This window comes from Limanda limanda, chromosome 8 (genome assembly GCF_963576545.1).
Source record: "Limanda limanda chromosome 8, fLimLim1.1, whole genome shotgun sequence".
Classification (NCBI taxonomy): domain Eukaryota; kingdom Metazoa; phylum Chordata; class Actinopteri; order Pleuronectiformes; family Pleuronectidae; genus Limanda; species Limanda limanda.
In genome coordinates, this window is record NC_083643.1 from 17,017,333 (window position 1) to 17,041,276 (window position 23,944).

The window sequence follows — 23,944 nt, forward strand, 5'->3', positions numbered from 1 at the left end:
TTGTATCGAGGTTTATTTCCAGGCTCTTAAACAGCCCTTCTATATTACTTCTATAGATTTGAAGATTTAAACTGATCTCAAGATCATATACTTTCCGAGAACAAATTTGTGTCATGCCCTGACACTCAGACTGATTCGCCCTTGATGAAAAAATAACCCATCTGATATAAGCCGTCCTAAGTGTGTGTGTAAAACCCCTCACACTGGTGTAGTACCTGTTGCTGGGCGAGTAGGAGGGATAATGAAGGGAGGAAGAATGCGTGAGCAGGTCCACGTTCCCCTCTCCTTTGATTCTAAGGCCTGGCCTATTCACAACCACCTGTTCAAGGCGTGTTAATAAAGACTGATGCTGTTGGGCGCAATCAAAGCCCCCTTCAGCTCATTTCCTGAGTTCCCTGGCTTTCTATCTCTTGTCAACAGAATCACAATGAAACTTTCCTCTTTGTGATCCTCAAATATCAAAGACACTGACGTTTCCTGCTCGCAAAAAGTGATGAGGTGACGTCTGTGTTTGCATTTAACTGCATTTTCTACTGCTTAGACCAGCTTATCTGTCAGGATATGGATAGACAAAACCAGACAGCATGGATGCTATATTGTGTGTCAGTGGCACAGCAAAACTATTTTTTAGATGTGTCATCAATACAATGTAATGCACATGTCTTAAAAATAGAGTAAGTAAAAATATAAATATGAGGTACATCTTTTCTGGACATGAGAACTCTAATTCATACTGTTTGTTTTGAGATGATCAAATTCTGATTTGGTTATTTTCTTTATACGACACTCACAATTCAAATTTAGTTTTTGCCTACAACTGAAAACTGAAAGTTTAAGGAATTGATTGAAAATTAACAATATAAGCATAAGCTTACAATTATTATAAAGGACAACAATCTTTTGAGACACTGTAAGAAAGTAGTTTTAATGTTTTAATTATATTTAGTTTGTTGTGAGAAATGCATCTTGAAATTTTGACTATCTGTGATGAGCATTAACGTGTGATGTAATCTATGATTTATTATATCACCTTCTAGAGTTATTTGTTTATGCTGTTTTCTTTCTCCCCTGTCTGATGCCACTTCTCTCAGTGCCTGTCTGTGTGTGAATGATTTTCTTTCTTCCTCCTCGTCATGAAGTAGGCTGATTATATTTCTGTATTTCCAGCCTGTCTTTATTTGTCTGATGGAAGTTTAATTGCATCCAGCATTGCTCTAAACCATAGTCACTTGGTCACCTGTGATAAGCAATATTATTGCCATGTATTACACACTCATTCTATTTTTAACCTGGCTCATAAAGCTGGTAACCAGTCTTGACAGTCCAGATCACTCCACTAATGAGGAATGATGGTGAGACGTCGTGACGTTCATCATCAGGAACTTTCCTCTGCAGCAGTGAACTACTATAACTCACTACCTGTAGGATGTACAGTACATTAATGTGGCTGGCAGCCATTACATGCAGATACTCCTCACTCCTACACTTGAGTGAGATTTACTACCCACACTCCCATTGAACTACATCCAACCCACACAGGTTACCCACAAGGCCTTTGTCCTTAAACAGGGCCACTAACTATATAATTTAAACAGAAGCAGGGATTTGATTTTATAAACATTTTTGATAGAATATATTAAAAGTAATTGAGACTAAATCTGCCACTTCAATGGAAGTGGTTGGGACATAATTCTCCAGCATAATCCATGTAAATGACACTTATGATTTGACTTGCAAATGGTTAATTTAGCCCGACAGGTTGAATAACAGTGGTCCAAGAATTGAGCCCTGGGGGACTCCATATATTTCAACTGCTGATCCTCTCAGATTTCTAATCAGCAATGGCAAAAAAAGATCCTGCTTCCGAAATTATGGTCTGAGTCGAGGTCTGTGTCAGATAATCCCACCCACAGCATGATGAAGGTTGGTTAAATTCGTACTGCGGTAAATGTAATAGTTTTTGAGTATTTCGATAGTAAGATGATATCTTGAAATGAAAGCATTAGAATATTTGCTTTAGTTGGTGAGAGATCTTCAGCAAAATATGGAGGAAGGTTTGGAATTTGATAAAAACATTTTTACTTAATGCAATTAAAAAAAAATATTGATTGTACTAGAGAAATAAGGTTGTATTATCAGCTAAATTCATATCTAACTAAAACATATTTTAATGGAATTCCGGAATATTTGCATGATACTTTTAGTGAATCTTAAAGTTTACTATCATTTTCTTTTTCTTTTTTTTGCATAGTGACGTTTTTGTTTTGAATGCGGCAGGTGTTTATGGGCACAGTTCTATCCTGTCCTGTCCTTGTGTACACGGACGCCTGTCACCAAGTGGCATATGTTGCTGTTTGCTCTGCAATGAAAGAATCAGAGCTAATTAAAGAGCCGTAGTCCTGCCACAGGAAGCACACGCACGACGACCATTCACTGTTCTGATTAGTTAGTTGTACAAACAAGGCTCTGGATCAGGTGAAAGAGTGGAATTCTGGTGATGAAGTGTCATTAGAAGACCTTGGCTTTGCTGGAAATTCAAACAACACTACTCAGGAGTGAAAGAGCTACATGAACATTCTACAGAGGTAGAACCACAGGGACTTGGAATTATATGAAATACACTGTATACTCACTATTCTGTTAAACATGATCTTTCCAATGCAACAATATAAGTCTTTACTCTGAATATACTGTTATATATTATAGAAAAGAGTCATTCAAACTGTTTATTAAATATAACTGTTTTTGGTGCCACAACAATTAAAACAAGTGCAACTAAACAGATGTTGTCTGACTGACACTCACAGATTGATTTAAGCATTCATGGTACAGTATGTTCACTGTAGTGTTTGCATTTGATGCTGGAAGAATTGTTCTATTTTGGGGTTTGATCCTCAACTCAACTTTGATCTTCAATCAATCTGTACCCTGCAATAGATGCTTCTATTTATTTGTTTGTTCATAAAGTTTGTATTTTGCTGTAATTCCAAACTCTGGCACATCCCAAATGAGATCACAAAATGCTGCAATTTATAGTGACATGAATTTTTTTGGTTACACATATACTTAATGATAAGTTAACACAAACACACTAGTTGCACAATTACCAGTTCGCCAATATTTTTTAAATAACCTGTTTTCGTGAAAATGATTGAATGAATCGTGCACTGAATAGCAGAAGACATGAAGAAAAACTATAAAGCTAAATCTAAGGTTTTTTTCCCATTCTTTTCCGTTTTTTCTCCAAGTAACTGACTGAGGGTTTGTTCAAAATCTATCTTAGTCTCTGGAAAACCCGATAAGTTATTGAAGAATATTAGAGCAACTCTTCTCCCACGGATATGGAGCAGTTCTAACACATTCTAATGCTCATGCTTGGCAGTTTCCTAGCACCAGGGGTGAGATTAGCCACAGAGATCTCTGGGTGCTCAGACACTGTGAATAAATCCCTCTGATTGAAGTGAACAGAACTGGGACAGAGAGGTCGCGGTGCAGCTGACACACACACACACACACACACACACACACACACACACACACACACACACACACACACACACACACACACACACACACACACACACACTCAGACACATCTGTAACCCAGCGACTCCTTCTCACACGCCTCTACAGAGTAATTAAGACAGAAGACTAAAGCTTTATATAAAGAAATGTTGGGGGAACAAAAACGGAGTTTCCACGGCTAGTTTTCATAAAAGTAGGTTTTGTTTCAGCACTGAGACGTGTGAATGTATTTATTGAGCACTCACATGATCTGAGTGCAGTAGAGCATGAAGAGCCTTATCTGCTCCTGCAGCAGATCAATATTAGTGTGGTTAAATATTTGAGTTTAGGTATAACTGAGGAAAAAAATGTTTTCAGTACATACATATGTATGTTGATGAATATAAAGAGGGATTGAATAACCTTTTTACCTTGTGCTTTTTGAACATCAGTACATTTGTAAACCTGAATGTGGAAGAATGTCTCCATGACCATCGAGGGTGAGAACTTCAAATGTTCTGCTTAGAAAATGGTTGTGAATGGCTGAATCGTTGCATCTTATTATCTCATCCTTGAAGCTAATTATTACGGTGACGTAAGGTAGCTGCTTCACCAGGACGCTGGACCACAATGAGCCTTTTATTCAGGCCACACTCTCTCTGCCTTGTCAAAGTACTTGTTGGCAGAAAAGCATCTCAGAGCAACTGTGTCAACCTGTGAAAGGGAAAGCAGCACGAGCAACATCAAATTATTTATTACAGTCGGTAATTATTGAAACATATAATTCAATACAAATAACACCAGAGATGGTGTCTTCATAATAAATACTGAAACGACATTAAACAACAGAGATATGATCCAGGACCTGTCAAGACTTGAAGAGATCAAACACAGGACCGGAGCGACTGCAGCCTAACAGTGATGTTCTGAAAATGTATTTGTAAGTGGATTTGGACGAGTTTGATCCTGCTCAGTGGCAGCTCAGCTCAGTGTTTGGGCTTTGTGAAAAGAACAGTTCATTACTCCTGAACAATGACGCACTCATGCCATTCAGTAGCTTTGTCCTTTTCTTGCTCATTCTTTAGAGAGACACAAGCCTAGAATACCTACTCTAGGAAAAGGGAAAAATCAAGCCTGTATTAGTCACAGAGTTTGTCTATAAGGTCCACATTACTGTTTGTTTTGCTTTAGGCAGCTGCAGCCTGGTTAACTCCTTGTGACGTCCACTGACGTATGCTGGTGTCAATGGACGGACGCAAAACCTCATGAGTTTATTTGACAGAAATCTTATTTTTCTACTCCCGTTTCCTTTAGAGAGACTGAAGATAATAAGAAATACAACTGCATATTTTATAAGATATTATAAGCATGATTGTTTTATCCAGAGTCCACCACACTGAGAAAATCAGAGGTTAAGGCAGCAATTGATGCTGTGATGCTCCCCATCAGTATGATTGATGCAACCAGTGCTACCACAGAGACAGAAATTATGTGTAAATGAAGACTGACAACTATATGTCAGATCTCATGAATTCTGATCTGTCAGCTCTATACCTTCATTCGAATCTCTTTTATAAAAATGCTTTCCATTTCCTCACAATTGCGGTATTATACCATTTTTAACACAATCAAAGGTCCAACAGTCCCCTTGAGTTCAATCAAGCTGCACCCAATTTCACACACTCATAAATCTCAGTTCCCTGAATATTTGTATCAAGATCCATGAATTATTCTCTGTAAAATCAGTGAAAATGTTGAAAAATGTCACAATGGTAAATAAAAAGGAAAACACCATCCCTGGATCCACTCCCTGATCCACACCACAATTTGTGTGTAATTTGCTTACGAACAAACAAACATACGGTGTTGAAAACATAACATCCTTGGAGGAGATAAAAGAATAATAACATTATGTTGTACTTGCCTCTGTCCCGTTTGTCCTTTACACTGTTTAAATTATTGTATTCACTTTTATTTCTCAGGCATTTTCTCCTTGGCTCTGTTATTTATAACTGTGTCATCGTCATTAGCCAACATAATATCAGATGGTTTAAGTTTCCTGAGTGGTGACTGCTCGATTTATCTGATCAACAGTCTAAAACATATTCATATTTAATTTACAAAAATACAGCAAAAACCACATTAAAAAAAGGAAATAGAAATATTTGATGTTTAAGCTTAAGAAGTAATTGAATTGGTGTGAATTGATTCATCCAGTAATCGATAAATCCTTTCAGCTGTAATTTAAAATAAATAAATGTCTTTCTATGAGAAGCTTCAGGATGATATAAGGCTACAATCTGTCTGCTGTGGTTATTATTTCTAATTGAGACTTACAATAACTGTATGCAGATGTAACATGCGGGGGTGTGCAAATGCTTTGTGTTGTTGCTCTGGCGATGTGTTGTATTGTGTTAGTGCATTAAAGCAGAAACGGTTGCCCTCTATGTGGAGGTGATAAGGAGCTTAAGCTAACAGGCAAGTAAACATCATCACTGATCTTAAGGTGTGTGTGTGTGTGTGTGTGTGTGTGTGTGTGTGTGTGTGTGTGTGTGTGTGTGTGTGTGTGTGTGTGTGTGTGTGTGTGTGTGTGTGTGTGTGTGTGTGTGTGTGTGTATTTGGCTTAAAACTTTATGAGTAATACACAGGGGCTCATGTCATCGCTGACTCCTCTGTCAATATGAATATGTTGCCAGATGTGTTTCACAGAACCAGAACCAGAAGAGACAGAGCAGACCGGCGCCTATATTATGACTGAATTACATTTAAGCTGATCTCCTCTGGCAATGCTTTGCCATTTAGAATAAAACATGCATGTATAATGAAAGCTTGACCCTTGCTAACTGCTCTGCCTAACACAATATCTTGGGGGGCAGACCTGGGTTCAGCTCCTGGCAGGCGGAAGTTCCCCTCGCTGCCTTCTCAGGGTTTTGTAAAGCATCCGCCCATGTCACGAGTAACACAGTCCAGGACCACCTGAGACAAGCTGCATGTGCATCGGCCACATGTACCGCTGCATAAGAGCCATGTGAATGGAGCTGAAGGTGATGGCCGACCAGACAAAGACACTTCAGACTTTCCTATTTTGCGAGGCAGCTTAGAGAGGACAGCAGCGTTATCTCTCTAAAGTAATGAGGTCTCTCAGGTTCTAGTGCCACATCGTCTTGATTCTGCTCGCCCAGGCCTCTGAGGCCTTTCCCACTGATTGTCTTGATCTTATTAAAAGGCTTACAGAAAGAAAACACGCAGATTATTTCTGTTATGTGCACGAGAACCCAGAGGTGCTTACCGTGCAGGGGAATGGATTTGGAGAAAGGGGGGTATGCTGGGATCACTGTACAATGCAGGCTGGTGGGCTACGCCTGAATCCTCTTACTGCCTGACCTCTTCAAGGTGTCAACAAACAAGGAGAATTAGCTGTTTGAGCAAACACGAGTGGCTGTGGGTCCCCTGTGGTTAAACAAAATAGGTTAAACGTGATATATTTTTCATATTTCAACAGTTTATTGCTAAAAACTAAAAGAAGTAAAGCAATAATTCCTGATCATATATTTTTCCTGCAGCATTTAAGGGTTTTCAGAAATGCACCGAAGTAGGTTAAATGACCTTAGGAAGGGTTAAACATTAGTTGTATTCTCTCTGTAAAATCAGACTTTGTGATTGATGTCAGTCATGCTGTTTTCGGGACCTTATAGGTGAAATAATTAAATGAAAGATCTCCCCCTTTTTTCCCTAATGACGTGGGCGGTGCTGCTCTTTTTCCATTTGCTGCTGTGGCTCAGATTATTGCCCCCTCCTATTTCTCACTGTGGTTAAATAGCAAAGCGCGCTGCTTCTCGGGGTAGACAGCCTACTTTGCATTGAGGAGGTTATTGAGACAAATCACCTGTAAAGAGCTATTGTATACATAGGCTACATAAAAAAGAAAAGAAAAAAACACAATTGAACATTAACATGTACTCAAACAAAATCGAAGGACCACGTAGAGGAAGATCTTTTGACTCCATGAACATCGGTTTTGAAGAAAAGCTTCTAAATAATGAGGTAAGAAATACTAACAAATAATCTTTATGACTGTTTTCACCTTCAGGTTTATTTTGTTCGTTCCCCCGCGTTTTTCCTACTGTGGTAAGATCATGAGTGTTGGCTGAGGTGCAGAGGTTTTCTTTTATGTGATATTTAAAGACTTTGCTTCATTTTTTTGACAGTGGTTGTGTGGGATTGGTGCAGTCATCCTAATGAATAAGCCTTTACCTTGCTGTGAGCGCAGATTAATTTAAGCCGTTCTGTTATAGTGTCATTTACGTCTAAGGGTTAAGAGCGTTAGATAAGCATACCTCCCAATTTCAACTCATAAGCAACTCGTTATTGTAGAATAATATGTTTTCTATTAATTTGAAGAAGTTAAATGTGAATTCACCAAAATACTTGTGTGTGTGCTGTTTGTACATGCTAATCCTGATTTACATAGAAGATAAAAGATAAACCGATGGACCTGCAGAGTCTGTGATGTTTCCATTAAAAGCACACTGACAGGAGAGAGGCGGATCTGAGGGTGATGATATAATAGCACACATTAATAATCTAATGTATTTTTAATTAAGAAATTTAGACGAACAGTTTGCTATCAATATATCAAGTTTTCTTTGCGGATCCATCTAAATGTGGCGCAAACAAGCAGAAAGAAACGACAAACGGATAAAAAATAAGAAATAAACCAAATATGGAGGAGGAAATTGTGAAATAAGGTGTGACTACATTCGTGTGACTTCAGGAGCCAATGTGTCTGTGAGCTTTGAACAAAATATTTTAGGCATTTTCAAATGAGGACACACAAAATAATTGTTGCACAAATGCAGAAAACTGGAAATGATTTTTATCACCAAAGTAAAAAGCAAGTAAATAGTTTAATCATGCTTAATTGTTAATGATCTCACATCTAGGGTTAAGTTTTTAATACATGCAATAGGGTTAGGGGCATTATTGACATAACGGAAGAAATATCAGGGTATCTGATGAGGGTCAAGTCTGATGCGTAACACCGGCCCGTGCGCCCTGCAGACCTGAACCCGACTGGAGGCTCACACCTCCACACGCACGGAGCTAATAATAGGCTTCCCTGCGATCTAAATGGGATTGCATTAAGGCGATTCTTCGACACAGACACGAGTTCATCTTCGTTAAACCGAGACGCAGAGAGTTGACCCCGGGGAGCCGTGCTGATCCAGTCTCCATCCGTGCACTAATGCTGTCACGGATAGCACCGACACGGCTCCACCGACACCTGGTCTGTCGCGCGCTGGAGGGTCGGAACAGGGTAGGAAAAGAACTGAGCTGACTTTAACTGATGCGTGTGAGCCCCCTCCCCCCCCCCCTTCCGTAAATCACCTTGTTCAGTAGTAAAGTATAACCTCGTGAGACAGGAATGCAACTATAGTGAAGGAGAATTGTGATTGTAAGGAGATTAGTCTGTGGTGTGTGTGCATGTTATCGCCATACATGTCAAATCTGATGCAGGATTAGCTGCTTGAATTTCACGCGTGCGTGAGCAGCAGCGCGCACACGCCTGCGTCAACGTGAGAGCGCTGTCCAGGGTGCTGAAATGGACAAGCGGGCTGGCGCGCACTAATCCCAGCATCGAAACTGCGTTGTTGTTTTTAACTTTCAGGGTGTAACGTTGGCTACACGCTGTCAGGGTTTGCGGGAGTTTATTTGGAGTGAAGCAGGTTCATAAGAGAAGGTTCTTTGAACGGTGCTCTAAATTCTAGGTTTTATTAATATTATGGATGCTTAACTTTCTGTCATGCATTTAGTATTTTTATTCTTTATGACTGTGTATTTAATTTAATGGAAGTGCTTTATAAATACATTATCATTATTATTAAGAATAATATTATTTGTATTAGTATTAGTATTATTATAAGGGGGAAACTTAGATAGTTGAGGCCTAACTAAAACTACAGAACATGACACATTTCAATTAAGTGCTGTCTCTCCACGATCTACAATCTTAGAATTTGTTTATTTCTCTGCTTCCATCACATTTTATTTTTAGGGTTGATAGATCAACACCAGTGATAGAACCTGTAGACATATAATCAGGTGAAATTGAATCATCACATATTTTAAAAAGGTTATTAAAAGTTATATATTGCCTTAAATGACTATCAGAAGAGAACCACTGTTGGCTGTTGTATGATGATGATGATGATTTCCTGCTGTTACACAAGTTTACCTCTATGTTTTCTTGCTATTTACAGATAAACAAATCAACCTTCACCAAAATCGAAGAAAACACTGAAAAGAAGAATACATCAGAGAAAGGGAGAGCAACTATCATCTTTTCCCTGAAGAATGAAGTGGGGGGACTTGTAAAGGCACTCAAACTGTTCCAGGTATGCCCAATCTTATATGTGAACACAATCTATCAGAATCAGTTTAATTGGCCAAGTAAGTTTGCACAAACAGGGAATTTGACTCGGTAAAGTGGCTCTCAGTGTGCTTACACAGAATACACATCACAAAACAAAACAGTACAATACGAACAGTCACAAACCATTCAAAATACAAACAGTGCGACAGTCTAAGAAAAGAAGTGCAGGTATAACACGGTATGTGTATTACGGTTATACAGTGAAGTGAAATAAGATAACCATAATTAAATATAATTATAATATATATTATGTATAATATAATATAATTTCGGGAGAAACTGTAAAGTGGTTATTATAAAGATCCAGGGTTATTGCACAGTGCCAGTGGGTTGGCTATTCAGAAGTGAGATGGCGAGAGGGAAGAAACAGTTTTTGTGTCTGGAGGTTTTGGTCAACAGTATCGATCCCTACGTTTTCTTCATGTCTTAAATCTCAGGGGATAACAGAATTATTCGCATCCTTTGTTGCAGGAAAACCACGTCAACCTCGTACATATTGAGTCCAGAAAATCTAAAAGACGCAACTCTGAGTTTGAGATATTCGTGGACTGCGACAGCAACCACGAGCAACTGAATGAGATTATCCAGCTGCTGAGGAAGCATGTGAACGTGGTGGATATGGAGCCTCCAGATAACTCCTGTCTACAAGAAGGTGGGACCGTATTGAAATGATGCAGACATATACTGGAGCCAGTTCAACCTTATTATAACAATTAACAACAGGCTTTTCTCTCCTTCACTTGTCAGAAATGTACAATATTCCCTGGTTCCCAACGAAAATTTCAGACCTGGACAAGTGCGCCAACCGTGTCCTGATGTACGGCTCCGAGCTGGATGCCGATCATCCTGTAAGTTTGCCCATATGCACCTGTAGGATTGATTTGAAATTATAAAAGTCTTTAATGTGAACCACTCTCTTATCTTTGCATCCTTTTCTCCATCAGGGTTTTAAGGACAACGTTTACCGGAAAAGGAGAAAGTACTTTGCAGATCTCGCCATGTCCTACAAACAGTACGTTCGATTTATGACTAACACTTTATCTAGTTTTCAAACATTAAAAGCCACGATAGGCCTCTGTGGAAGCACGGAACTCAAGCAATACAATTTGAATTGACTGTGGATATCTGTTAAGCTGTTGACTTCTTCTTCCAGTGGGGATCCCATTCCTCGTATTGAGTTCACAGAGGAGGAAGTGAAGACCTGGGGTGTTGTGTACAGGGAGCTCATCAAGTTGTACCCGACTCACGCGTGCCGGGAATACCTGAAGAACCTGCCGCTGCTGTCCAAATACTGTGAATGTCGCGAGGACAACATCCCTCAGCTGGAGGACGTCTCACGCTTCCTCAGGGGTAGGATGGATTTTCTTTAAAAAATAAAACATGATTCTTCTGCATAAATATTGGAAATCATTTTTAAAATTACTCTCATATGTTGCATCATCTCCTCAGAACGTACTGGATTTACCATCAGGCCTGTGGCAGGCTATCTGTCCCCACGTGACTTCCTTGCTGGTTTGGCCTTCCGCGTTTTCCATTGTACCCAGTATGTGCGTCACAGCTCCGACCCCTTATACACCCCAGAGCCGTGAGTAATACCCACTGCTGTATTAAGAAAAGTGGCATTAATGCACATATAAGAATACTGGAGCTAATATTCGGTGGTCTTCTATTTCCCAGGGACACATGCCATGAGCTGCTGGGTCACGTGCCTCTGCTCGCTGAGCCCAGCTTTGCCCAGTTCTCCCAGGAGATTGGTCTCGCCTCACTTGGGGCCTCAGATGAATCTGTTCAGAAACTGGCTACAGTGAGTGACACTGATTCAGTTCAAATAACTCAAAGAAAAGTTTGAGTGAAGCCAGAATACCTGTTATAATTGTTTCTGTTTTATCTGTTACAGTGCTATTTCTTCACAGTGGAGTTTGGCCTATGCAAACAAGAAGGCAAGCTGAGAGCATATGGAGCAGGACTGCTGTCATCTATTAGTGAGCTTAAGGTAAAGGCAGTGTAATTGAGCGAGATGTGTACAGTGGACGTTTTAACGCAGTCTTATGTCCTGACATGAAATGTAATATACAGCTTCATCAAATTAAATATAAGTATATATGCAGTGTATATTAAAAGAATATCTGAAGAGCTGCCTAAACCAAAATAACCCTCTTATTAAACCTCTGGAATAATTGTATTGAACAGATAGAGTTGATGCTAAATACATTGGTGACTAAAGGCCACTGTGCTTTGGCAGTACAGGCCCCCAAACTCTGGAATGACTTATCCGCTGAGATCAGAAATGCTACATCTGTTAATGCTTTTAAATCCCTTCTTAAAAGATTATTGGAAAACAAAGCTTTCATTTCTTGGTAAATTTCAATTGAGTTTTTTTAACTTTTATTTAATTGTTTTGTTTATTTTAAATCTTATTAAATTTAATTCTATTGTTCTTTTATCCCTGTCTGAAGCACCAAGAAAGGTTGTTTAGAAAAAAGTTCTATGCAAATAACACAAAAAGAATTCCCCCATTTTTGTCTATTATTGTTATATTGTGATAATTGTACTATTCTGATTTTCTTTATTGTGATAAATTAATTGAAAGACAACTGAAATTTTGTTCCGTAAACAGACTTAAAATACACATTTAATAACTTGATCCAGACATGGGCTCGTGTAAACATGACATATCTTTACATGAGCATCTTTCTTATGTTTCTCTCTTTCAGCATGCACTCTCTGGTAATGCAAGGATTATGCCCTTTGACCCCAAAGTCACTTCCAAACAAGAATGCATCATCACAACATTTCAGGATGTGTACTTTGTGTCAGACAGCTTCGAGGAGGCCAAAGTCAAGATGAGGTGAGCTTTGCTCCTCAGTCATTTAAAATAATATCTCCATGATGAGACACCTTGCATTGAAAGATTTAAAAAGATCCACAAACTACACTGTTGTTTCACGTGTAATGAAATTTCTACTGCGTATTAGTCAGTAATGATATTATTTTCATTTCAGGGAGTTCGCCAAGACCATCAAGCGTCCCTTCACAGTCCGATACAACCCTTACACCCAGAGTGTGGACGTGCTAAAAGACACGCCCAGCATCAACAGCGTCGTGGAGGAGCTTCGACACGAGCTCGACATCGTGGGCGACGCCCTCATCCGGCTCAACAAGCAGCTGGGTGTCTGAGTCCGAGTGAACCACCTTACATCAGTGATCGCTGTCTCCCTCCCCCCCCCAGGATCGCTGTACAGATACTGGTTGTGAATTGTACTTTGTCGGTACAATGAATGTGTGCACTGCCGTTGGCGAACTGCTCTGTTGTCCCCACTGCATGGTGTATGGCAAATACGATATACTGCCATTGATATCAGTACTTTACCCAAACCCAAAGAGCTGCTTTACTGTAGTGCTTCAGGTGTGCTTGGCTTCTGTCTAACGAACAGTTGATACGTCATCATGGTATTTTAAAGTGTCCTCAGCTGTTGCTTACACAGATGTGGTTTCAGTTTCCCTGTTGTTAACTCTGCTGTTGTACGTGTATGATCATGTGATTTTTGGTTGTAATTAATCTATCTCTTCTTCACATGTAATCTTCCTCACTCCAGTGAAATGTATAAAATGTACCTTGTGTGTATTCTTTTGGTGTGTATGTGTCATGCTGGTTTTTCTGTGCGTTGTTGAGGGAAATTATAAAAGCGAAAACACTGTGTTATAAGAATGTTTTCCGGACTGATTATGGCAAATTTGGCCCATGCAACCCGACCAATTTTATTTTACAGTGTTGATTTTGAGAACCTTCTCTTCACGTGAATATAATTGTAGTGATCCTGAAATCAAAACATTATTTTTCTACTGTAAAGGAATATAGGAATTATGAGTATAAGCTATGTATCAAACTATTGAAACAATATAATAAAGAGAAAAGCTCATTGTGTCTTCAGAGTGTCTCAGTGGTTTGTTACCTGTTGAGAGAGCTGTTGGTTATGATCCTAAAGATGGAGAATGATGACAGCAAAGAATTCTTAAAGTTATGTTAAAAGTAAGGAGTCGAGAGTTTGAAGATTGTGTAATTCTATTCTGTAAGTAAAATGATGTCTTTGATCTGGGGGCCACATCATTAAATCCACTAACTGACTCTGATTCATATCTATCAGAGAAGACTTTGTTTTAGCAAGTTAGGTGAGTCGGCTTAACTGGCCACTCATTTTATAGAGGATTCCCCAAAACCTGGCAACCCCAAAGCTGTTTTAAGGGATTGTGAGTGATATATAAAGCATTAGTAAAAGATTGAAGTGAATGTTAGGTGAATAAATGTATTTATTACAAGTTCTTAATACAGTGTGTAGCATGTTGTACAGATTGTAAAGCCCAAGTTATTTGGGATTTTGCTCTGTTTAAAGTTGACACTATTTCAAGTAGAATCTAATTTATAAATCAACTTTATTTTCAATTCTGCCAAATGTGCAGGACATAGACAGGATTGAAATGCTGTTTCGCTCTGATCTCTGTGTAAACATATAATCAGACAACATAATAAGTACTTAAAGCATAATACGACATTGTATATATACATTATACTTATTGTATATATATGCAGTCTTTGAAACAGCCAAACAGGATAATAGTTGACTTTACGACAGTGTCGCAAATCCCTCTGGACTCGCTCGCAGGCAGCTGTAGTGCTCCATGGAAACGAGCTCGCGGCTGGAGTTTTGTTTACGGTCTTGGGTAAGTTTGTTGTCTTCACTGTTTCACGCTTGTGTTAAACGTGTGCGTGTGTGTGTGTGTGTTCATGGAGTTTATCCGATTTAAACACTCACCACCGGCAGAGACACACTTGTCTCGGCAGCCTCAATGTAGCACTTTTGGCTAACGTTAGCATTGGAGTCAGGAAACTACAAGTGCAGCTAAAACCAGGAACTGTAAACAAGTGTCAGTCCTGAGCAGCCCAGTAAGGGATGGATGTGTTTGTGCTCAGGGGGCCAACAGCCACGGACAGCTGGGACAGGGACATGTGGAGGACCAGTCCGAGCCCCGGCTCTCTGACACGGCGGCTCTCCAGGACCAGGCGCCCCGGTGTGTGAGCGGAGGCGGCGGTCACTCCGTGTTCGTCACCGGTAAGTCCCGCCCTGTTCCTTCTTCTTCTTCGTCTTCTTCTCTCGGTTTACTGGCAAACAACTTCAGGTGCAAACCACTTTCTGTACAAAGAGAGAGTGTAACATCGTGTTATTTAACAACTATCCTCAAATTCCACCTGTCAGCCCTGTGTCTTTAAAAGTAATGTATTCCCTCTCCTCCTGTCCCCAAACCCCGTTAGATCCCACTCCCGTATATATAAATATGCATAAATATATAATATATCTAAATTACAAATAACAATCCAAATAATCTGTGTTTTTTATTCTGACTAATATGCTCTTTTTCTTAAATTCAATCAATTTTATGCTATGTAATGTTTATGTGAGGCTATTGCAAATCAACAGCAATTCAATTTATACAGTTAGTGCGCTTGTGTTTTTAAACTCAGTAACCTCTTGCTTGGTTTTCAGATGTTTATTTAGTCTTTTGTCTTTGACAGAGAAGGGAGAAGTGTTTGTGTGTGGACAGAATGACAGAGGTCAGCTGGGACTCAGGCAACATGCAAACATCCTAACTCCTCAGCTCTGTCCCAGCCTCAAACAAACTGTCAAAAATGTTGCTTGTGGCTGGGACTTTACTCTTCTTCTCACCGGTGAGCGCTACTGTTTTTTACTTACACTTGATCTGACATTTTTATGAGATTAGAATAAGCATTTATCTCAAGTAGTTCTTGGCAGGAATGATCGATAATGGAGAATAATATTTATTTTTATTTAGTTATGGGAATAATTTGGATTTCACAGCAGCCTAAAATTAGAAAGAACATGGATGGAAAAATAGAAGAAAGGAAAGTGCAACCTACACAGTTGTAAGTCAGTCAAAAGTTAGTAAAAGAAAGGTAGTGCAATAGAGCATGAACACAGGGAGAGATAGCTGCAACCACATCATATAAGATAACAGTAAGTAGCAACAAGAGCAGTCCTCACAGACTGATGCCACATTCATTTCATATGTAGGTAATAACCAGATCTGACTAGTACATTTTATTTGTGTCAATGTCCACTGTGTACTTACATCTGTCAACTACATTTCTGATGCTTCTGAAAAATCCTGTGTGAGAAAGTCTAATGACACAAACCCTTGCATGTGAGAATATTTTCCAACTTCCTGTGAGGCTGCAAACAGACTCTGCTCTAATGGAATTTTCCCAAAACAAGCAAACAAGCAAGCAAACCTTTGTGTGCTGCCCAAAGTATGAGATACCGTGAAAGCTGTGAACACTTAACTGTGGAAAGATAAACATTAAACACAGAGTTAAACACACACAGAAATAAAAAAAAATATGATTAAATAAAATAATAACACTTAGATAATAAGATACATAAAACCAATACAATTTATAAAATAAACCTAAAGGAATAAAGGAAATCACAGAAAAGTCCTGGAACCACCTCCCACCTTTACAGAAGTTGAATATTTCATTGTGAGATCTTTCTTTTATATTGTACTTACAGATTGTGGTCAGGTGATGGCCTGCGGCTCCAATGCATTTGGACAACTGGGTGTTGGACCGAAAGTCACACACTCTGCAGATCTACTGTTTGTTAAGGTGAGCACAACACGCGTGTGTGTTTTACTGGCTGAAATAATACAACATAGCCCTTTGGAAGCCTCTGTAATGCTTGTCATAACTTTGTGTAATATATACATACGTATTTCTGCTCCAAACCAACGTCATGTCATGGTTGGTTTGATCAGTTTCAATGACGCATGTGACTGTGCTGTTTGTCCTCAGTGTTTGAAGGATCCCGTGGTGAGTGTAGCAGCAGGACTGAGACACTCCCTCGCTGTTACTGGTAAGAATTGTAAACAGTCCTCCGTATGTTTTTACAGAGAAGTCAATCCACAGATCCTAATATTGTGTTTGGCCTTCAGGCTCGGGTGCTGTGTATCAATGGGGAACTGGCCTTTTCAGTCACGCTAAGAGAGCACTCAGTCCGCACCCTGTCCCATCACACCTCTGCTCTCAGCTGCCCTGCCTGGTACCAGGTACATGCACTGAGCACACACACAGAACACATTTACCGATTCACTGATGGTTGATAAATGACTCCAGATATTCATGTTGCAGGTCTGCATCAGAAAAGATCACACCTGGTAGCTGCGGGCTCAGCGCACTCTGTGTGCCTCACAGGTATGACAACAGCATACATATTAGCTGTTACCCTGTGTTTGGTTTATTTATCACCTCTGCCAATATGGTTATGTTCTCATCTGCAGTTGTTTTTCTGATAGTTAGCAGCATTGCATAAAAACTACTGCATGGATTTCCTGGCAGCCAAATTAGATGTTTAATGTAAACAGTTTGCATAAAGAATGTGTGTGCATGTTATATGTATCTGGTCCCAATACATGTCCATGTAAAATGTTAATAAAGTGGGCATGTGCTCTGTGATTGCCCTTCAAGTTTTAAATACCAGTCACTGTGTTAGATTTGGAAGGTTCCGTTTATAAGTTCCAATTTCCTTATGCTTTATTATCTCCACCGTCAAGATTAGGTTTTCATTACCATTTATTTGTTTTTTCTATGACGAATAAATCTTTTAGGTTGTCAGACCACTTATTTTTCTTTAATATTTCTGCTATAATAGCTAGACATACAGGATTGTCGAGTCTTGGTCGACGTATGGACAGATGTAAACATTCAAGCAAGTTATTGGCAGAAACAACAGGAAATGTAAAGGTTCTTGCTTTGTAAACATAGACATTTTCATTAAGTCCTTAGAAATGTGTAAAGTCACCTGATTTCACAAAGTAAGGAGCAGAATACAAACATAAGACATCATTTAAAAGCAGATATGTCTTGAATTTCATGCTGGTCCTCCTCAGGGGGCATTATGTTGTCTTCCACTAAAGGTCCATACATCATAATGACAGGGCTCCCTGCTGTCTTGTCATCTGTTGACCAGTTCCACGTAATCACTGCTCTGCCTGTGTGCTGCTGCCTCCTCTGGATGACGAGTGATGTTGCTTCTGTCTCCTGTGCAGGAGACAGTGATTTGTTCCTGTGGGGAAGCAACAAGCACGGTCAGCTGACCACCTCTGAGCCCTTCCTGTCCTCTCCAGCTCCTCTGAGGCGCTCGCTGCTGGGTGGAGAGAAAGTAATGAATGTGTGGAGCGGTTGGACTCACATTGTTGCTCAAACAGGTGAAACAAAGTCACTTATACAGCAAGTTACATCTATGGCACTCAACAGGGTTAACAGGATTTTACAGACATTTGCCATATCTGAATTAGGCCTTACTTCATTTCAGAGAGTGGACGAGTGTTCACGTGGGGCAGAGGAGATTATGGACAGCTGGGCCGACAAGCAGCAACCACTCAGAACGCAGAGCAGCAGTCAGATGGTCCTTCAACAGGAAGTGAAAACCAGGAGGTTTGCCTCCCTACAGAGGTTAAAGATCTCAGGGGAGCAACACAGGTGAGGCATCCATCTGTAAAAAACTCACTTACACCCGTTATCATTAGTAGACACTGATTTGTATATGCAAAGGAGTCTATTGCCTTTTTAATCGCGTTGACCCGAGAATTAAAATAATTGGGTAAAATCGCTAATTCTGCTGTAAAAGAGATGTCAGTGTTGACATCTGCTGACTGAATGGTGTTGAGAACAAGGCTGTAGATAATAATTGATGATCTATTAAATTGACTCATTAATGTGTCTTGAGCCAGAGTTAGCTCTATAGGCCAAGTTTCATCTGTTGTCCCTATAGTTCTGCCAAGGTAATCTGAAATAAAAGAAGAATGACCTATCTTGTATAGTTGCAATATGGATAATTTGTGTGCATGATGTAAATAATCCAAACTACAACAAACCCCATGATTTGAACAGAGGCCCATCAAAAAACTAAACTATAGTGGTTGTTGACCAAATGTTTTCTAAAAATGTCTGTGTCAATCCAGAAGGGGGCAGCAGACCCCAACTAACAAAACAGGCATCTGAAGATGATTTACTGTTTGGTGGAAGCCAGTGCTGCGGAGTGATAGGCAGGTCTAAAGAGAGAAACCTCTTAATGATTGGCTTCATACTATTTATCCAGTAAAGACCACAAACACACACACAGTCTTACTCACTCCCACTCACTCACATCCATTATCTTCCACATGGGAGCGAACCTTTCACATTTATCCAAGGCAGAGGTCCCTGCTCCCATAAGGCCGGTTATGTGTGAGGATCATGGGATTGCAGCAGTTAACCTGCCGTCTGAGTGGCAGCTATATGTTAGGAGATTGTTACCAGTTAAGTGGATGTCACAGACCGACAAGGCCAAGCTCCAGATTGCTCACTCTCCATGCGTAGATCATTGCGGCCGCACTGGCGTATGTCAAAGTGTAGTCACCTCATGTGTGTGAAGCTAAAAGTGAGATGAATTTGCTGAGTGGACTATGAATCTCTCGTCCTACCTGACCATGTTGGTCAGGCTATAACTGTACACCCACTCAATATTTAGTAAACTGTCATATCTTTATGAGGCCTATTTACGCTACTGCAGTAACAATTTACAATCTGTCAATGCTTCAGGAATCATTGTGGGAGCTTCTATTTAAGATGTGACTCATGCTTTATGCCTCATCAAAAGCATGACTTCATCACAGCAGTTGAACTGTAGTTTGTGTTCCGGATGATATGATCAGCATTTCCCTCCGTCTCCTCAATTCCTGTAGTTGTGAAGTGGAAATACAGATTGACTTAATAGAATTAAAAAATCTTCAGAGGAAGCCATGCTGAAACTGTGTTATTAACTCCTCTGGGTTTTAGCTTTGATGAATGAGCTGCCATGACTATCGCATTTGTTTACTCTGCTTTCTGATGATACATTGTTTACTTGGTGATTTTATACTGAAATGAGATCACCCCCCATTTCATCACTTCTTAATATCGGCCTTGGCCCCCCAAAAATGAATATCGGTCCGCCGGCTGTAATCTTTATGTCCATGTTGGCATTTAACAAGTCCTTAAACTGTCTTGTCTGCTTTCAACATGCAAAAACGCATTGTCAGCAGATTAACCCTTTCACCTCTTTTTGTCTTTCTCTCTACAGATTGCTTGTGGATCTGAACATAACCTCGCCATTGTCGGTGAGTGTATTTTCTCCTTCTCATTCAGCTCATGTGGTGCTTCTCTACCGATTTTCTTTTTACCATATAGTTGTCTTAATTCCTCTTCTGCCAGTATAATATATTGCAAGAAAACGGAAGGGCATAAACATCCGACAACCTTACACAACTGCACTAGAAACGTATATTCGAGAAGACAGGTGTCTGAGAACTTGAGCAGAAACAGGCTTTTGGTTCGGTAAGTGCAAGAGGCTGAAACAAGAGACGTAATTCCTGAACTGACACGACTCCTACTCCTACTCATGCTCCTACCACCTACAAGAACACAGAATACACACATAGGTGAGGAGGAACTATTTCAGATAATCCTCTTCTCTGGACCGAAGCATTAGTAAGAGAACTGTCTAATATGTTACAATTGAACGTCAGTATGAAACATTATAATTATCCTTCCGGTAATGCTGCAGAGGATTTCTGGGGTTGGCTCGTTGCTCTGTGACTTTTACACCAGGAAGTAATTACAGCATGGATACATGGGCATCACTGACAGGAGCATAACCCCAACAGGCCTGTAAAGGAGCTGAATTGACCACACACGCACATTTACAGGTATGTTTTTCCAGTCGAACGTTTGGAGAGCAATCTCCCTTTATCTACATAAGAAGAGAATACAGACACTGCAATCACACACAGTAAACATACAGTACTTTTCTTACAAAATGTACTGTTCTTTATTAATGCCATGCTGGCTTTCCTGTATTCACCACCGTGCACTTTAAAACATTTTGGAAGTAAAATCTTTTACATTAAAATTTGAACACTGACCCATTTTTTTTTTTGTATATCAGCATGAATATAAATACTGCAGATGAACACTGAAACACAAGCCAAGGCTTCCATTAGAGGGGAAATGCTAAATATCAAATAGCCATCCGCTATTAATGTTCAGACCAATTCAACCTGTTAACTGGATGTGCCATTACAATTAGGAGAGTTTTAATGCAGACTGTTAGTCACGATGACAGTCCTCATAGAGCACCGCTCTAAGAAGGTCAGTTATGTGATGAGAAAACAGAAGCGGTGCAGTGAGAGCTCATGTGAACCTCCTGCACTTCGCTCCTCTGCCGCGCTCGCCCCTTGTCTTCTTCTTCTCCTCCTGTCTCCAGCGCGGTGGCAGGAGCCATGAAATAGCAAAAAACAGGATTGGAAGCAGAGACCTGAGTGCTGCTATTTCTGGTGCTGAAGTAGGTCAGGCAAAAAGGAACCGAGAGCACTGCATGCTGCTCATGATTCTGTTGCCTGCTCAGCCCTCGCCCGTTTGCACCTGAGGAAGTGCTCGTCATGTATGAAACTCATCAGCTGTGTTCAGAGGAGGGAGACGGGCTGAAGACGCTGTGGGTCAGGCTCTTCCAATCTGAGGAGAGATCTTTGTTAAACATGTTGAACTTCGCATGAGTGAGGAAGGGCAAACATCTGCTTACACGTGTATCTGAAGTATCGAGCCATAAGAAAAAGTGCACCGCCAGCAGATTGTGTCAGTGTTGTTAATCTAAACTGTTGAATATAAAACCGAAGGGGTGGATTCGCTTACAAGGAAATGGCTTTTTGGTTCGAGTTTCTTGATTTTTATCCTTTTGTTGTGCAGGATATTGTGCAGGCACTTTGTTGCCATGGAAACACTGATGTGCTGTGTTCCTGTCAGCGAGTTCATGAAAAAGAGCAGCACCAAAATATGGCTTATTATTTCCTCCAAAGAACAAAACGTTTCAACACATTATCTTCACTGATAGATGACAACCACGATGCAGTGCAGTTATAAACATGTCTCAAGGACGTGGCCACATGCACGTCTGTAATGCATGAGCCATGTCTGACAGACTGTCACACTGACATAAGCTGCTGGCATGATATTGTGCTCCGATAACTGGCAAAAACATAGATGTCTGTGGAGAAATCCAAATCTTCGACGCCCCTAATTTTCAGAGGGAGATAAAAAAAACGCAGAAATACAAAGACTCTTGATGAAGTAAATGGCATGAGAGACACACAACTGCAGGACAGGGAAAGCTTGACGATGTGTTACCCTTGAGAAAGCAAGCTCGCTTCTGTTGCCATGGCAATGGAGCCTATTAGGTAACTATGTTGCCATGGCACGTGTCTCCTCTGTGATACAGACCTGACCACACCCACTGACAAGCTCACCAGCTGTGAAGAGCAGGGAGGCTTCATTACTGTCCCAGTGTCAGCGCTGGGAACCGAGACTCTCTGTGTGTGTGTGTGGGGTCCAGTTTTTGCTCATTTTGTGGGGACCTCGATGTGTTTACACAGTCACATTATGGAGACTTGCCTTCCTTATGTGGACAAGAAGTCCTCGTAATGTAAATCCTCTTAGATCGTAAGGGAAAGACATGTTTTAAGGTTAGTGGTAGGTTAAGGTCAGGGTAAAGGTTAGGGGGGGGAGGGTCTCCAGGGTCTCCAGGTAGTTAAAGGAAATCAATGCAGTGAGAGATCATGTTCACTCTTTTTTGTTTTTTTGCACCCCAGGCTGCTAATTGTATCCTACATGCTACTGCTCCACATCCCTGTCTCTCCCCTGTCAGCTCCACTGACCCATGACCCCCTCTTCTTTCCAGGGGGGTCTCTCCTTTCCTGGGGCTGGAACGAACACGGAATGTGCGGCGACGGCTCCCAGACGGACGTCTCTGAGCCTCAGCTCATATCTGGTCTCCGACCTCTTCTCATCGGTTGCGGAGCCGGACACTCGATGGCTGTGTGCGCCACGACGACTGGCTCCAGATAAAACTCTGCACCGACTCCATCAGGGACATTCATTCATTCAGGATGTGAAAATCACAGATGAGAAGAACAGAGGGACTTTGTGAATTGACATATTTCTGACTGATTTAGTGATGCATTGATGCCTTACTAACCTCCACCTTTCAGATGCTACCTGAGCAGGTCATACTGTAGAATGGCGTGATTAACACCTTCATGTGGACGTACGTGGGCTGAGGTATGTTTTATGTGGACAGAGGCCAACCTGTCACTTTGATTGACATGACCGGGACGGCTCCGCAGGACATGGGCTACACTGGGGGTCTACCTCCATCTTCCCATGTCAGTGGGTTTATTGCAGTCATCTTGATTGTCAGGAGGTCGTCAATCTCTGCAGTTCATAGTGAATTTCACATGATTTACCGCTCATACGTAGGCTTTTTTTTTCTTTTCCAACTGTGCATCATTCATTTATTATCTTGTCAGTTATGATTGTCTAATTTGCACCACTTGTATCCTTTAGTCATCTCTTGTGGGAGAAACATGTCCGCTGTGTTTAACCCAACCTACATATTTATAAGCTGTGGGCGACCGCAATGCAGCACCTGTGGATCAGCTGCTGGTCTTAAGCCGGTGCCTCCTTCAAGGGCAGCAGCACTCAGGGATGACATGCTTCCATGTATTTACTTTTGAATTTTAAAGGTTCCACTTAAGAATGACAATTTATGTAAATAAAATGTCGAAACCATCGCTGTCACTGACCGTATGCATCAATGAAAATAAAATTTAGCTGAGTAAAAAAAAAAATCATCACTCGCTGAAAAAAATCATTTCTGTGTTTTTTTTATTTATCACTATTTATTGTACAGGCCTGAATTGTTTAAAAAAAAAAACACACACACAAACAAAAAAAATCCCTCAGCAGCAAACCAATCCAAACGATCACTGCACACCTTCTCGAAATAACTAACCACCAAATGCATGGTGTTCAAAACACACACTCTGAGGTCTCACTGAACGGCACACATTAGTTGCCTCTTTGTT

At 40.5% G+C, this 23,944-nt stretch overlaps 2 protein-coding genes across 3 annotated transcripts; both read left to right on the top strand.

The window, feature by feature from the left end:
• Positions 1-7,458: 7,458 nt before the first annotated feature.
• On the top strand, positions 7,459-13,114 carry tph1a (tryptophan hydroxylase 1 (tryptophan 5-monooxygenase) a). The gene is made up of 11 exons (XM_061075932.1): positions 7,459-7,548; positions 9,765-9,899; positions 10,409-10,589; positions 10,685-10,785; positions 10,882-10,949; positions 11,091-11,287; positions 11,387-11,522; positions 11,615-11,741; positions 11,835-11,930; positions 12,652-12,785; positions 12,940-13,114. The coding sequence occupies exons 1-11, from the start codon at positions 7,459-7,461 to the stop codon at positions 13,112-13,114; spliced, it is 1,440 nt and encodes a 479-aa protein (XP_060931915.1).
• Positions 13,115-14,586: 1,472 nt separating this feature from the next.
• Positions 14,587-23,700, top strand: sergef (secretion regulating guanine nucleotide exchange factor). 2 transcript variants are annotated; one of them, XM_061075934.1, is made up of 12 exons: positions 14,587-14,656; positions 14,907-15,045; positions 15,507-15,659; positions 16,522-16,616; positions 16,803-16,863; positions 16,943-17,056; positions 17,139-17,201; positions 18,056-18,214; positions 18,322-18,488; positions 20,110-20,146; positions 20,693-20,734; positions 22,759-22,824. In XM_061075934.1, the coding sequence occupies exons 1-11, from the start codon at positions 14,615-14,617 to the stop codon at positions 20,698-20,700; spliced, it is 1,038 nt and encodes a 345-aa protein (XP_060931917.1). In that variant the 5' UTR covers positions 14,587-14,614; the 3' UTR covers positions 20,701-20,734; positions 22,759-22,824. The 2 variants fall into 2 exon arrangements, with proteins under 2 accessions (XP_060931917.1, XP_060931916.1); XM_061075933.1 differs by lacking the exon at positions 20,693-20,734 and having other exon boundaries at positions 22,759-23,700.
• The last annotated feature ends 244 nt before the right edge of the window (positions 23,701-23,944 follow it).

What these genes read in the sequence shown, in the direction of transcription:
- tph1a (XM_061075932.1), top strand. Translation starts at nt 7,459, where the DNA reads ATGTACTCAAACAAAATCGAAGGACCACGTAGAGGAAGATCTTTTGAC. An exon ending in AGGCACTCAAACTGTTCCAG is followed by an intron (nt 9,900 to 10,408) that starts GTATGCCCAATC and finishes CCTTTGTTGCAG; the next exon opens with GAAAACCACGTCAACCTCGT. An exon ending in GAGGCCAAAGTCAAGATGAG is followed by an intron (nt 12,786 to 12,939) that starts GTGAGCTTTGCT and finishes TTTTCATTTCAG; the next exon opens with GGAGTTCGCCAAGACCATCA.
- sergef (XM_061075933.1), top strand. Translation starts at nt 14,615, where the DNA reads ATGGAAACGAGCTCGCGGCTGGAGTTTTGTTTACGGTCTTGG. An exon ending in CTTTACTCTTCTTCTCACCG is followed by an intron (nt 15,660 to 16,521) that starts GTGAGCGCTACT and finishes TTGTACTTACAG; the next exon opens with ATTGTGGTCAGGTGATGGCC. An exon ending in ATCTCAGGGGAGCAACACAG is followed by an intron (nt 18,489 to 20,109) that starts GTGAGGCATCCA and finishes TTCTCTCTACAG; the next exon opens with ATTGCTTGTGGATCTGAACA.